The following is a 15,605-nucleotide window of genomic DNA, read 5'->3' as shown; positions in this document are numbered from 1 at the left end:
TATGATTTTAGAGCGCACCCATGCAGTAACGCATATCTAACAGCAGATGGCAGTGTCTGAGTTTTGAGACTGAAACAAGCGAGGGAATCTCACAAAACTGTCAAGCACACTGAGAAGAAACAATCAATTATATCATAAAAAAAAAAATCATGAAACTTGTTTTAGGACCATTAAGGTATTTTTATTTTTTTTACGAGCAAATTTTCAGCCCCAAAAAGCTCCTTCTCATTATTGTTAAAATTTACTTTTATTAATTGTAATATTTGTTAATGAACTTCGTGTTTTTCCCACAAAACATTCAATATATGTAGTAGCATGTATACATGGCAGTATTTGTTGTACTGAATTTAATTTGTTTTTTATTTATATTTGTTTTAATAAATAAAACAATTGTGCATGGCATTACACTTTTTATTATTGCACTACAATGAGAATTACACACACACACACACACACACACACACACAAACAATAAGGAGAATTACAAACGAACTCAAAACACCCGAACAACTGGAGTATAAAAAGCTTAATTTTCATGACAATGTCACAATGAAAAAAAAAAAAAAATCTTAAATTAACTTAACCAAATTTTCCTGCAAAACAAAAAGGCTCATTCTCAGTACTGTAATATTATAAAAAATATATATATTGAAATTGTAAAAAAAAATATTTAAATATCATGGTTGTATGTGCTGCACTGAAATAAATGTATGCAAATTTTATTTTTTTTTTGTAATCATTTCTATATTACTGTAACAAGAATTTTATGAAAATCATCAAGAATAATGAGAATTACAAAAAAACTGTTGAGCATAAAATGCACATAATTGTCATGACACAATGCAAAAATATTGTCTTAAATATTGTCTTAATTTTTCATAGGTAATCCACCAGTACAAGCACAAAATTATTACCAATAATGTTCATTTTGTACAAGAACTTGAAATGAAAAAGAACTGTCAAGCATGCCTTAAGATGGGACATTTATTGAAGATACAATTTACAAAACTTTAAACATGTAATAAATATATTTCATTGTGATTTTTTTGCAGAGCTTCTGTCATGCCTCCTGATGATGTCAATGAAGTTGCTCTTGGTTATGACGATGTGTTCTCCATGATTGCTCCTGTGTTTGGCTCTCCTCTGCGGTTCATGCAGATGGGGGGAATTGAGGAGTTATGGTGGCAGTATGTGTGAGTTTTACTCTGTACACAATGTCCAAAAACAGTGAAGGTGATGGCTGTTCCTCTGTGGCCCAATCTACCTGCTCGACCAATCTGAACGCACATGTTTGAACATGGTAGTATCATCAAAATTAGAAAAAACCTTTATCATCAACAGGGCTGTATCAAGACAGTGTGGTGCCCCTGGGCACTATACCTCAAAATTTTCAAAAAAACTGAAGATTTCATACAAAGGTGTACACTACAGTCTTCAAAGACAAAGGACAACTGGCTCTAACAAGGACAGAAAGAGATGTGGAAGACCAGATGTACAACTAAACAAGAGGATAAGCACATCAGAGTCTCTAGTTTGAGAAATAGATGCCTCACATGTCCTCAGCTGACAGCTTCATTGAATTCTACCCGCTCAACACCAGTTTCATGTACAACAATAAAGAGAAGATTCGGGGGTGCAGGACTTATGGGAATAATTGCAAAGAAAAATGGACAAATTTACACAGTTATACAAGCTGTACACTCACTACTTAAGTGTAATTTCTTCAGTATTGTCACATGAAAAGATATAATCAAATATTTACAAAAATGTGAGGGGGTGTACTCACTTTTGTGAGACTCTCTCTCTCTCTATCTTATATATATATATATATATATATATATATATATATATATATATATATATATATTTGCTGCCTGTCTGAACAAAGACTTTTTAAAAAGATATCAAAAAAAGATATTTTTAAGTATACTTTTTTGACCACGCCCCTCCAGATGCAATTGACGCATGCACACTACATTCGCTTTGTGATCCTAGACATGGTCAATGCCAGGTGCATGTGTAAAAAAACGAGCACTGACTATGCGACTAAAAACTAGGGTGGTGCACGTGAACAGTTGTTGGGTACTGCCCTAATGACAAAATTTGCAGTGTATGCGAGGTGTCATGCCACACAGAAGACCGAAGTATACAATGGCTGTTTTAGTCTAGTTTCTATACTTGCATTTAAAATCTCAAAATGTTTATTTTTATTTGAAGGCTCCTCCACCCAGAGGACTATCTGCCAGATGTAATGCCCACAGCGTCATGGGTTAGACATGCTGCTAGCTGTTCCGTTCCTGTGGGAATGGTTGCTGATGTCAACAGCGTATGATGGTCTTCGGGGACATGCTCCAAAATCTCAAGAACCTGTTGTTGGAATCCCATCTTCAGCATGGAATCTGCCTGATGGTGTTATTAGATACAGGATGTGATATAATAAAGCATGTTCATTCTTATAGGAAAAAATGAAACTGGTATATACTGAACTCAATTTTACCTCATCAAACACAACAGCCCTGACATCATCCAGCCGTACAGCCGTAGCGTTCTATTTGATAATCTCAAGGAGGCGTCCTGGAGTGGCTATTGCCATCTAAAATGGACACATGAACCAGACACACACAATTCATTCAAAGTGAGCCAAAGTTGCACAAAAAAAGGAGTTGTGGTTGGTTGACAAACACTTCCCTAACCCCTTACCTTGATCTTCTGCTTGAGTCGATGCAGCTGAGGGGGAAAAGGCATCCCACTCACCAGGAGAGCAGTCCTCATGTTCGGCAGACCCATCACCAGCTCTTTCATCTGCTTCTCTATCTGAATTGCCAGCTCTCTGGTTGGGTTAAGGATGAGGCATTTGGGACAAGACGGAATAAAATGCATGTAAATTGTTTGTGGCATGTTCAAATAGTGTGGGAAATCAAATCTGCAAAAATAAGTAAATAAATAACCACATTTATAAATTACTAACTTATTGATTAATGTCTATAATAATAATTATTAAATCATTATTAAAGGTACTGTAAGCAATTTTTTTTTCATGGAAAAGTATGCAAAAAAATGTCCTACTACCATAAAGATATTAATGAAATAAGTATCCTGAGACAAATCTCACCCGCCTCTGTGACGCTTTTCACTTGTCAATCATTTTGCTTGTTCTCATTTGAAGAGGATTATTGAGGCTATGATTCATAATGTTTGTCAGTTGAGGGCGCTATTGTGCCACTGTTTTTTTTTTTTTTATCCCCTTTTCTCCCAATTTGGAATGCCCAATTCCCACTGCTTACTAGGTTCTCGTGGTGGCACAGTTACTCACCTCTATTTGGGTGGCGGAGGACAAGTCTCAGTTGCCTCCACTTCTGAGAGCGTCAATCCACACAACTTACCACATGCCCCATCGAGAGCGAGAACCCCTAATCATGACCATGAGGAGGTTACCCCATGTGACTCTACCCTTCCTAGCAACCAGACCGATTTGGTTGCTTAGGAGACCCGGCTGAAGTCACTCAGCACCGCCCTGTATTCGAACTCGTGACTCCAGAGGTGGTAGCCAGCGTCAATATTCGCTGAGCTACCCAGGCCCCCACTATTGTGCCACTGTTGAATTTGACAGTCAAAGGAACAAACAATGGTACTCTTTTTCTTAGTTTTGTTCTCAAAATTATCTTTGGAGGGCAGGAAATGAGAGAGCATGGCTAATTCAACGGCTCAGTCATGTAAAAGCTTCAGAATGCTAAAATCACTTATAGCACCTTTAAATAATTATTTTCAAAGAAAAAAATATTTGAAACACAAACCAAACAATTTATTTTGCTTATTTTTTGTGTTTTGTTTTATAATGTGTGACTGCAAATCTCACATTATGGTTAATAAACACCAAATTTCCTCTACTGTGCTCCAATGTATTAGCCATGCCTGAATGAACAAATATATATTATTGTATTTCTTTATTTGCCTCCACAAAATAAAGAAATAAACTTCATAGAGAGAAATAAGGCTATTGTTTGTAGCAAAAATTCAAAAGACCTATGAATATTTGATGTGATCTTTCGGCTATAATATGTACATCTCATACTCTGTTTGCTAAATTGCCCTCATCTGAACTAAGCATTCTCATTGTGAACTTTTCATAGGAAGTGCACTGGGAATACAGAACAGCTAAAAATAGATCTGCACTTATGAATTGCTCTTACCAGTGGTGCACAGAAGAGGACTCTATCTAGGGTAACCTAAAAGAGTTTGCAAAAGTGAATGGGGTGACCTGCCAGTACTGAGTCACAAAACAAAGCCTAGGTTAAATGACTGACTTATTTTGAATGCCTTATTTGCAGGACTGATGTAACTGACTAAACAGAAGGCAGTCTCACTGAATGCACTTGTTAGGTTATCCTTGAGTGATCTCTCATTGTATACTAATTAATAGAAAACAAAAGTATTGACTATAGAAGTATACTATATAGAAGTATGCTGCCTAGAATTGGAGTTACTCATAATAAAATAATATTTCTGTTTATCACATTGGATAAATCCATGTCTTCAGAAGTGTTATGATAAGTGTGGTTGACAAACAACAATATTTAAATCTCCACTTTCACCTTCTTTTTCTTTCTTTATTTTCCATTCTTCCTACATATTGCCACCTACTGGTCAGGGTTGGTCAAAGGTGGAGATTTATAGTAAAAAAAATACTTAAATATTGATCTGTTTCTTACCCACACTAATCATATTGCTTCTGAAGACCTGGAATTATCCACTGATGTCTTATTGATTACTTTCATGCTGCATTTATGTGCTTTTTAGATCTTCAAAGTTCTCTTTGCATATTCTTCTGAAAATCTTAATTTGTGTACAGCAGAAGAAAGTCATACACTTCTGGGATGGCATGAAAGTGAGTAAATTATCATTTTTGGGGAAACTATTACTTTAAAATTTTAATCAAGCATAATATTTACCATGACGGCACAAACAACCACTGGAAGAAGGAAGGCAACTTTTTTTCCTGAACCTGTATCTGCAGTGGCAATCGCATCTCTCCCAGATAAACCAACAGGAACCATCTGCATCTGAATGGGACTCGTGCCTCATAACCAGCCTTCTTCAGATTCACCTTGAGTGCTGAAGGAAAGTTACAGTGTTCAAACTTCTTCCTCCAAAAATCCTCTCCAAAGTCCTTGCACGTTTTAGCCAGATGACTGGCTTTACACTCCAGGCTGCAGACATCATTGTCAGTTTTACCGCATCGACCAAACATGATACAAACAGGCTCTCATGCCATCTCTGGAGCTTCTTGAAGGACTTCACAGGTTCTTCCTCATCTGATTCTTCGGTCTCTATCTGATTGTGTTCCTTTATTGATACACTCTCATATTTTTGTGATGTAGAGGTGAATATGTTCAGATCTTCTGGTTTATTCTCAGTCTCATCTGGAGGACAGACCTCATCAGTTATTGGAGATGTAGAAACAGTGGCTGCTGATCACAATTTGCTTCTCTTGGTGTTCTGCTGTTGGGACTCGGGAGCTCTCTTGAGCTTCAATGATCTTGGCATAAACATCTTCCGACCAAATTCAGCTATCCGATAGTTACAGAACATAACTAGCATGCATAAATAAAAGTGGATGTGGATGATTTATCCTGCAAAGACGCTTTAAGTTATATATTTCTAGATATGTTGATGATGCATTCAAGCGGTCGCGTAAATGTGACGTCATGGATGTAGTTTTACGCTGGGTATTGTAGTTTTTAGCTCTGTATTCCCCAGTAGAGCAAGCATTCCAGCAAACACAATGTGGTGAAAAGGTTTTTGTAAATATTGAGAACTGTACATATAACAATATATTTCGGGGTATGTGGGAGGAAACAATGCATGGAAATGAAGCAACAGAAAAGATATTATAGAAAAATGTTGTACATCGTAAATTCGTATTGCTTTCAGATTTTTATTTTAGATATCGTTTCTAAATATTTTTTATTTAAATTGATCAAATACAGGAATTTACAATAACAAGTCATAATAATAATTATATCACATAAAAATAAAAATATTGTATCATTAATCAGTTGCGATACACTATAACATTACACCAGTTTCTTCAAAATTAAAAACAATCTTGGCTTCTTGTTGGAACAATGGCGTTTCCTGGGGTGGGCCACCCAAATTAGACCCAGGCCCACCCAGAATATTACAAATTATTCTTTGACTTCAAATATGTATTTATAAAATATTTTTTAAAATGCATTAATTCTGAGTTCTGATTGAACTCTTTGAATGTGCCACTTCAATGTTGTTAAGAAATATTTCTAAAAAAATAATTTGGTTGAAAACTTAGATTTTTATTAAGGCCCACACAAAAGTAATTTCCTGGCTATGACCTTGGTTGGAAATGTTTTTTGTTTTTTTTACTCTTTTACTTTAGGACACTCACAAAATGATTTAGGCTCAGGGGCAATTTTACAAAAAAATTATACACTATTATCTTACTGGCTAACTTTAAAGCACAGTGCCACAGTCTCAAAGGTTGTGATAATGTTTTTATCTGAGGTCAATAATAGATTTTTTTTTTTTTTTACGTAATAAACAAGTAGTGTCAAAACGTTGCAGAAAAATTGTTATGAAGTTGTTATCCCATCAGCACTGCTCCTTGTGACATTTTAGAAACCTTCTTGCTGTGTTCAACTAAAACTAAAGACTAAAAGTGTTGTCATCAAATATGTTTTACCACGTTATCTTGCGAAACAAAGCATAAATTTTTTTGTCGTTTAATGCTATACTACAGCATTTTACGTATAATATCTGTTTATAATAAATTACAAATGTCAATCACTAGTCCAATACCTTATTTTATTTTTCAAAATTTCCTCAAGTCCAATTAATAGTTCACCCAAAAGTTAAAACTCTCTCTCATCATTTACTGACCCTCATGCCATCTCAGATGTGTATGACTTTTATTTCTTCCACATTCTTTTATAAGAATATTTCAGCTCTGCTGGTTCATTAAATGCAAGTGAATGGTGGCCAGAACTTTGAAGCTCCAAAAAGGACATAAAGGCAGTATAAAAGAAATCCATAAGACTCCAGTGGTAATATCCATGTCTTCTGGAGTGATATGATAGGTGTGGGTGAGAAACAGATGAGTAACTGATCAGAGAATTAAAGTATTTGGGTGAACTATCTGTTTGACTATGTATACTTTTTTAATCTGATCCATATTATTTCTGTTAATAATATGTAATAAATATGAATAATCTATTAACATAACGATTTAAAAACAAAATATGTAAGGGGCCGTTCACACTGAACACCTTCTTGTGCTAAAAATACTAGACGCAGCCTACGAATAAAAAAAATAAAAAAAGACGAATAAAAAAAATGCAGTTCTTTATAACTTCAAACAGCGTCTAAACACGCGAATCTCCTACGCGATACGCTGAAAAACAGCGAGATACGTCGCAACAGTCAAAGATGTCTGTCTGGCGCAAGGTTACATAGAAAAACAATCGAGAAACAACGCAGACGGACGCAAAAACGAGTTCGTTGTAAACGGCCCCGAAGTGTCCATGTGAATGTGTATTTTTTTCTTGATATTTTTTAGGCATAACCAAATTTTAGGTGATGAATTCTCAACAGGTCTAATTTCTACCTCTCAATCCCAATTTCTGCCTAGTTTTGTATTGTCGGTGTGTTGGGCGGACCGCGCATGCGCAAATCGGCCGGTTGTACTCACTGCTGCAGGAGACCGCAGAGCTCTGGATGAATAGAGGACGGAGAATAACCGTACACATCCCGATGTGGGCAGAGCATGGCGAGATCCTAAAAAAGACAAAGACTTTTTAATGAGAAACACCACGTCTACATCTTCTGAATCAGGACGTGTGGGGTCATTACGGAGAAAATCGCTACAAATCAAATGGGGTACCAGAATGGATGAATGTCTGTGGGCAGACCCCCACTTTTATTATCGGATCGCCTCGAAATTGATTGACAAATAAGCCCATGTTTAACGCAACCGAGCCTTTCAGTAGTTTTCTGGCATATGCATGTTACAGAAGCTGGTAGATGTAAACAAAGAGAGGCAAAAAGTCAGATTTGATGCATTGAATTCCTTCGGAGAGATGTCATCGTTGAGCCCGTGAGCCGTGACTCTTCAGCCGTGAATATGGGCGATCTGACCGACTCCAGTGAACCGAAAAAGACTAGCATTGTTCCTGCCATCAAGTCCTTCGATCATTATGATGTAAACAGAGCTAAAATCAGAGCCAGTCTCACATGGCTGGTGGCCAAAGCCTTTGGTGCAGGTAGGTGGCGTCTTTCTCTGTCGCTAATATCATCTTTGTCTCTTGATTTGATTGCAGTTGAAATGTTTTGAATTATTTTGATATCAAATGCGAAATAAATCGATATTAGATTTGATTCATGTCATTTAGATGTGAAAATAATATCATAATGTAAAATTTTGAGTGTAAATAAATTAATCTTGCTTACTCTCAAAGGGAGCCTGTGATAACTAGTTTTTAAATGTCCTTTATAAATAGCATAAATATTGATTGATTGATTGAACTAGAATTTATATTTATGCTACACGTTTTCTGTTACAAGTATAGATTACACTAGCAATCTGTAATTACAATATTATCCACAAATAATTACTAATATGACGTTTACTTTTGATAATGAAATACTGCACTAAAAAGTGGTAACATACAAAAATGAAAATTTCTCCAATCATTTTCTCTCCCTCATGCCATCCCAGATGTGTATGACTTTATTTCTTCTGCAGAACACAGATGAAGATTTTTAGAAGAATATTTCAGCTCTGTTGTTCCATACAATACAATTGAATAGTGGACAAAACTTTAAAGCTCCGAAGAGCACACAAAGGCAACATAAAAGTAATCCATACAACTCCAGTGGTTTAATCCATGCCTTCAGAAGTTATATGATATTTAAGTCCTTTTGTTTTACTATAAATCTCCATTTTTGATCAGCCCCAACCAGTAAGTGATGATATGCACAAAGAATTTGAATCACCAAAAAATTAAAGAAGAACGTGAAAATTGAGAGTTTTTTTGTTGTAAAACAAACAACTTATCATATCACATCAGAAGACATGGATTAAATCAGTGTTTGTCTTTTTGGTTCAGTTTTATATGAAACCATTATTTAAATCGTCAAGCCATTTCTCGCCTCCTCCTTTCCCTTTAATCCCTTCACAGCCTATTAGTAGTGTTCAGTTCTTTTAGTATTTTCTATGTAAACCTTACTCTAACTCAAAGGTACCATGGTAGTACTGTGGGTTTTGGACAAGTTATACCATGGTATTTTTGATGCACCTTGGAGTACCATGTAAATACCATCAATATGTAATCATCAAAGGAATATTCCCAGTTTAATACAAGTTAAACTCAATCTACAGCATTTGTGGCATAATGTTGATAACTACAAAAATTATTTAGACTCATCCCTCCTTAAAAAAAAAGAAGCAAAAATCGAGGTTACAGTGAGGCACTTCCAATTAAAGTAAATGGGGCCAATTTTTGGAGGGTTTAAAGGCAGAAATGTGACGCTTATAATGTTATAAAAGCACTTAGATAACTTCTGTTAAAACTTGTGTATTATTTCAGCTGTAATGTTCTTAAATCGTCGTTTTAGGGTTTAGGGCGTAACGTTGTCAAGGCAGCAACGTTGTAAAATTGGATTTAATGTAAGTGATTTTATCACACTATTGTTTATGTCTTGTGGCTATACTTTTGAAACAGTGAGTATTTTAACATTTGCAGATTGGCCCCATTCAGTTGTATTGTATGTACTATAACTCAGATGGTTACTTTTTTAAAGAAAAGGAGGAACTAGTCAAAATATGTTTTTTTTTGTTAATCAACATTATGTCACAAATGCTGTCGATTGAGCTTAACTTGTATTGAACCCGCAATATTCCTCTATCTATAGCAAGTCACTGAGCTGTAGGCTTTGGTTGTTTTCTCTTCTGAGGTGAAGTTTAATCATCCCATTGAGATTGAGATTGGCTAACTGATGTGACCAGAGGCCATCTGGTTGCCTTTACGCCCCCCTCATTAGAATGCACAGTCTGCTCTTCATGCCCATATGAAACACAAATGAAAGCTTTTGGTTTTTGCTGTCAGAATGGTTATTGTGTAGCATCTTTGATTTAAAGTGACCTTAAACTTTAGAAAATTAGAAACTGAAGTCCAGGATAAAGATATGATAATGTGCAGTTGGTTGATTGACGCCCTCAGGGTGTTATTGGCTGTTTTTGTTTATAATTTTTTGTACTTGTTTTGTGGTATAAACTTAGATAACAGATAAAAGGCTATACATATCTTCCATTCAAATAAATACTGATTAAATCAATAGATTTAATGAAACCATTCTTTAAAATATTGAAAAACTAAAAACCCAAATGTCAGGCTTAAAATGAATACATTTTAATTAATTGAGTGTGGTCAGTTTAAAGTCCATAAAAGCTTCTTCTCTATTGAACCATATTGGTCAGTTGGGAAATACTGAGATAATGTATTGGCCCGATACAGAGTGCATTTTATGGCGTGAAGCAAACTGTTCTGTACATATCTTTTGAACGCACTCTTAGATAGCTTATTGGTTGTATGTCCAAACAGAAAAATAAACCAATAAAAAAACCAAAATTCTTAGTATATGTTCTGAGTTTCCTTCCTTTTGACCCTATAATACACTCAATCCTATCTAACACTCTAAAGCAGGATTAGATGCATGTAAAGCCATCACATGAGAAAGGCTTTAATGAGAAATTCAATTTTCTTGATATTTTGTAATAAAATAATTAAATGGACTATGAAATTTTTTTGCCAGGACTCATAACTTCCCAGTTTAAAAAGGCCATTTATTGAAAGTAAGCTGTAAAAACAATTCCTTTTGAACTTCCACAATTTTCTGACTTCAGACAGATAAATACATCAACACATGACTGGGTAGCCCAGCGAGTATTGACGCTGACGACCACCCCTGGAGTCGTGAGTTAGATTCCAGGGTGTGCTGAGTGACTCCAGCCAGGTCTCCTAAGCAACCAAATTGGCCCGGTTGCTAGGGAGGGTAGAATCACATGATGTAACCTCCTCATGGTTCTCGCTCTCAATGGGGCGCGTGGCAAGTTGTGCATGGATTGCGGAGAGTAGCATGAGCCTCCACATGCTGGGAGTCTCTGTGGTGTCATGCACAACGCTCCACGTGATAAGATGCGTGGATTGACTGTCTCAGAAGCGGAGGCAACTGAGACTTGTCCTCTGCCACCCGGATTGAGGTGAGTAATGCGCCACCATGAGGACCTAGTAAGTAGTGGGAATTGGGCATTTTAAATTGGGAGAAATTATGAAAAAAGAGTTGAATCAAGCCATGAATCAAACCAACCAGCTCCAAGCACAACATTACAGACTATTAGTAATGAGTATTTAATGTAATGTAATGTAATGTAACAATTATTTGAAAATTAAAAAAAAAAACAGACAAAAAAAAGACAAAGGTGCAAGACTACACAGTCTGTACTTTCATTTACATTTACCAGATGCTTTTATTCAAAGTGACTTACAGTACACTTATTACAGGGACAATCCCCCCCAGAGCAACCTGGAGTTAAGTGTTTTGCTCAAGGACACAATAGTGGTGGCTGTGGGGATCGAACCAGTGACCTTATTAACAGTTATGTGCTTTATCCCACTACACCAACACCACTCCGTACTTAAAGTGATAGTTCACCCAAAAATGAAAGCTCTCTCATTATTTACTCAGACTTTCTTTCATCTGCTGAACTCAAACTAAGATTTTTAGAAGAATATTTCAGCTCTGTTGGTCCATACAATGCAAGTGAATGTGTGTGAAAATCACATAAATCATCATTAAAATAATCCATATATCTCCAGAAGCAATTTGATAGTTGTGGGTGAGAAACAGATCAATATTTAAGTCCTTTTTTCTATAAATTCTTCTCCCTGCTCAGTCAATCTCCACTTTCACTTTCACATTCTTCACCTTGTGTTTTTGGTGATGCTCATTCTTCGTGCATATCACCCCCTACTGGGCAGAGGGAAGAATTTATAGCAAAATATTGACTTAAATTTAGCTCTGTTTCTCACCCACACCTATTACATCACTTCAGAAGATATGGATTTAACCACTGGAGTCTTATGGATTACTTATTTCATGATGCCTTTATGAGCTTTTTGGAGCGTCAACATTTTGGCTCCCATTCACTTGCATTGTATGGACCTACAAAGCTGAAATATTCTTTAAAAAAAACTCTATTTGTGTTCTTCCCTCTTCAATATGGGTTGCGTAGTTCTTAACCAGAAATTATAATATCAAGCCATTTTTTTTAAAATAAAGTTAAAATAATGTGGACTGATGTACCAGCAGAAGCATGTACCATCGATTAACAACCTTGGTGCTCACATTATGTCTGTCTTTAAAGGTTTACAAGCATTGTTAAAACAACCTGGCCTCATAGTGAAAATGTGACTATACATTTTTGCAAAACTTGTTACATGTGTCTCCAGGTACAATTCCCTGCAGTTTCAAGGTGAAATCAACACTAGAGGCGCTGCAACGACTGTGTGTTTTATTCACTTTCACTCTAATCATGACTTTAATGGCTGATAATGACTTTTACTCTAACGCATCTTTTGAAAAACGATACATTTTAATGCCTTTATTACAAACTCACCTACATGTTTATTACATATTTACACTTATTCCATCATGGATAGCTTACACAGTAGCTTGGTATGTTGGACTTAGATTTGAAGGACCGCGGTTCAAGTCCAGCCATTAACTCAAGCTGACACGTGACATTAGAGTCATAGAAGTGGCAGGAAATTATGTAGTTGCTTCAGAAAATGTGATTTTTCATTTCACTTCTGCATTTAAAAAAACGTATGGTTAGATTTACGCAATGATAAGGTAAGGATGTCTTTTTTAACGTCTCATTTCTATTGTAAAACACTATTGGTTAGGTTCAGGCAAAAGTTTTAGGTTAGCGAGGTATGTTTTAAAAACATCCATCTAAAATTCACCTTAATACCGCATTTGAATACGACACCATTTTAATCACTTTTGGCGCCCCCAGCTGGACATTTCACTGGAAAACTGCAGCCAAACGTGATATACAGCACGTAAATTTTGAATTGCAAACATGTTGTCATGTTCACATAAATTTCATGAGACCAGGCTGTGTTAAAAGTAAATGTGTCTTTGGAGAAAATGAATGGGATTTTACATCTTTAGCCAAACTGTTGCACTCCATTTGCTGATCAGAAGAGAATTAAATTACTAGCATAGTTTAGTAGATCATGGGCATTTGATAGGTTGTTCAAATGTAGCATTAATCTGTCATACATGTTGTGCGTGGGTTCTTGGAAGGTTGTGTTTAAAGGTAGTCAGGATGTTTAGTAGTTCCTCTTTCCCTCTCCTTCTATGTTTCTCAGCTTCTCTTTGATGAGACTCATGAGGAGCTCCTTGCTAGATACCTACGGCAGGGGAATGGATCAGGCACCCAGTTGTTGCTATGCAACCGCGGTCCAGCTCGACACAGTCATATTTTTTATTCAGATTGTCAACACCTTTTGGCTTTGATAGCATCAGCAGTGTTGGGGTTTATGCATGTTATGTAATCAGATAACTTTTTTGAATAACAAGTAAAGTAACTAAAACATTTTTATTTTAGACCATAATATAGGAGTTACTTTTTAAATAAAGTAACGTGTTGCTTTTGTACACCTCTACTTTCCCTGTATTGCGAGAAATCAGGAGTAAAAGTGTGCAAACTTCGGGGAAGGATACGTAGTGTATGATTGGCATTGTAGTCTTATAGAGTGTGAGGCCAGAGACTATTCAGCATGAGTCACTTCTATTTAAATGAATGAGAGGAATTGGTATGCCCAACCAAGGAGCTCTAGCACCCAACAGTCAATAGATGTTTAAAGGAAGTCCTGCCTTGCAGATAAAATAGCCAATCACATTTTAGATACAGACATCACCAGTCAAGCAACTCGGTAACGCGCATGTGCATTAGCTATACAAGCCGGGAAAATTGCGTGTTTTAGCGTAATATGTGGTCAACATTCGGTTGAGTGAAACGTGATAGCCCCATATCACCCTGCGGCTATTGCCTGGTTGCCCACTAAAGCTAAGCAGGGTTGAGCCTGGCCAGTACCTGGATGGGAGACCTCCTGGGGAAAACCAAGGTTGTTGCTGGAAGTGGTATTAGGGAGGCCAGCAGGGGGTGCTCATCCTATGGTCTGTGTGGGTCCTAATGCCCCAGTATAGTGACGGGGACACTATACTGTAAAAAAAAAAAGCACTGTCTTTTGGATGGGACGTTAAATCGAGGTCTTGACTCTCTGTGGTCATTAAAAATCCCTAGGGCACTTTTTTGTAAAGAGTAGGGGTTTAACCCTGGTGTCCTAGCCAAATTCACCCATTGGCCTCTATCTATCATGTCCTCCTAATAATCTCCATCCCTGAATTGGCTACATCACTCTACCATCTCCTCTCCACCAATAGCTGGTGTGTGGTGTGTGGTGGGCGTTCTGGCGCACTATGGCTGCTGTCGCATCATCCAGGTGGATGCTGCACACTGGTGGTGGTTGAGGAGATTCCCCCTATACTATGTAAAGTGCTTTGAGTTTGAGAAAAGTGCTATATTAATGTAAGTTTTTGTTGTATCAAAATGCACCTTTGAAGTTGTATGTGATCAACCAGTGTCGTATGTACGCACCGTGGATCAACTCAAAACAAGCGTGTACTGAGATGGCTTAAGTTTCTTTTATTATCAGACACATTCCTTGAACATGTTAGGCTGGCATTCCCCACTGAATTTTATCCTGGACTTTTAAAAAAGATCTTATGTTGACTCAGACATTGTCGATGTTCAGCACATGATGACATACCTGATGCAGGTTCAAGTGTTGGACTTTGCTGCTTTAGGTAAGACAGTGATTATTCTTCATTATTCATGTTGGCTGCCATATTGATGGAAAAACAAATCATGCATATTTATATTATTGATTCCTTGTTATAAATATGACGTGAAGACTTACTTTCTAAATATCTGTTTGTTTGCTATGTTGTAGCAAAAATAATGCAAAAGTAACGTAAAGCTTTACGTTCCATAAAAATGAACTTTTTAATTAATTAAGTTACTTTTTTTAGGAGTAACGCAATATTCTAAGGAGTCACTTTTAAAACTAACGTTACCCAACACTGACCATCGCTGAAATGTTTGATATAAGAACTGTCAACAACTGTTAACATCTTTTGTTGTTGAATGTAAAGTATTACTATATAATTGACCAAATCAATTTAGCTATTAGCACAATCTAGTTTGACACGCAGAATTGAAACCCATGTGCATGTAATAGTGATGTGTAGGGACTCACACATCAGCATTCTCTCAAACTCTCATCCTTCTCCATAAATAGCGAAACATCTCAGTTCTCCATGGATACTGTGACCTCATTCAGCAGAACTGTGAACCCATTTATTCTGTCAACGTGTTCAAGGTCACTCGCATTAATGATATTTTTTCATATTCTAGCTAGCTATGTGGTAGACACTTTAAGGGG

At 36.6% G+C, this 15,605-nt stretch overlaps 1 protein-coding gene across 2 annotated transcripts in view; it reads left to right on the top strand.

Moving 5' to 3' along the window:
• Nucleotides 1–7,723: 7,723 nt before the first annotated feature.
• LOC127639651 (calmodulin-regulated spectrin-associated protein 2-like) overlaps nucleotides 7,724–15,605 on the top strand; it is a 51,577-nt gene continuing 43,695 nt past the window's right edge. For both annotated transcript variants that reach the window (XM_052121781.1, XM_052121780.1), the window contains exon 1: nucleotides 7,724–8,291. In XM_052121781.1, coding sequence (XP_051977741.1) covers nucleotides 8,153–8,291 — 139 coding nt within the window. In that variant the 5' untranslated portion in view covers nucleotides 7,724–8,152. The remainder of the gene's footprint in view (nucleotides 8,292–15,605) is intronic.

Source organism: Xyrauchen texanus, chromosome 48 (assembly GCF_025860055.1).
Source record: "Xyrauchen texanus isolate HMW12.3.18 chromosome 48, RBS_HiC_50CHRs, whole genome shotgun sequence".
NCBI classification, from domain to species: Eukaryota; Metazoa; Chordata; class Actinopteri; order Cypriniformes; family Catostomidae; genus Xyrauchen; species Xyrauchen texanus.
Note: the sequence above shows the minus strand (reverse complement) of the source record. Positions and strands in the feature narration are given on the sequence as shown.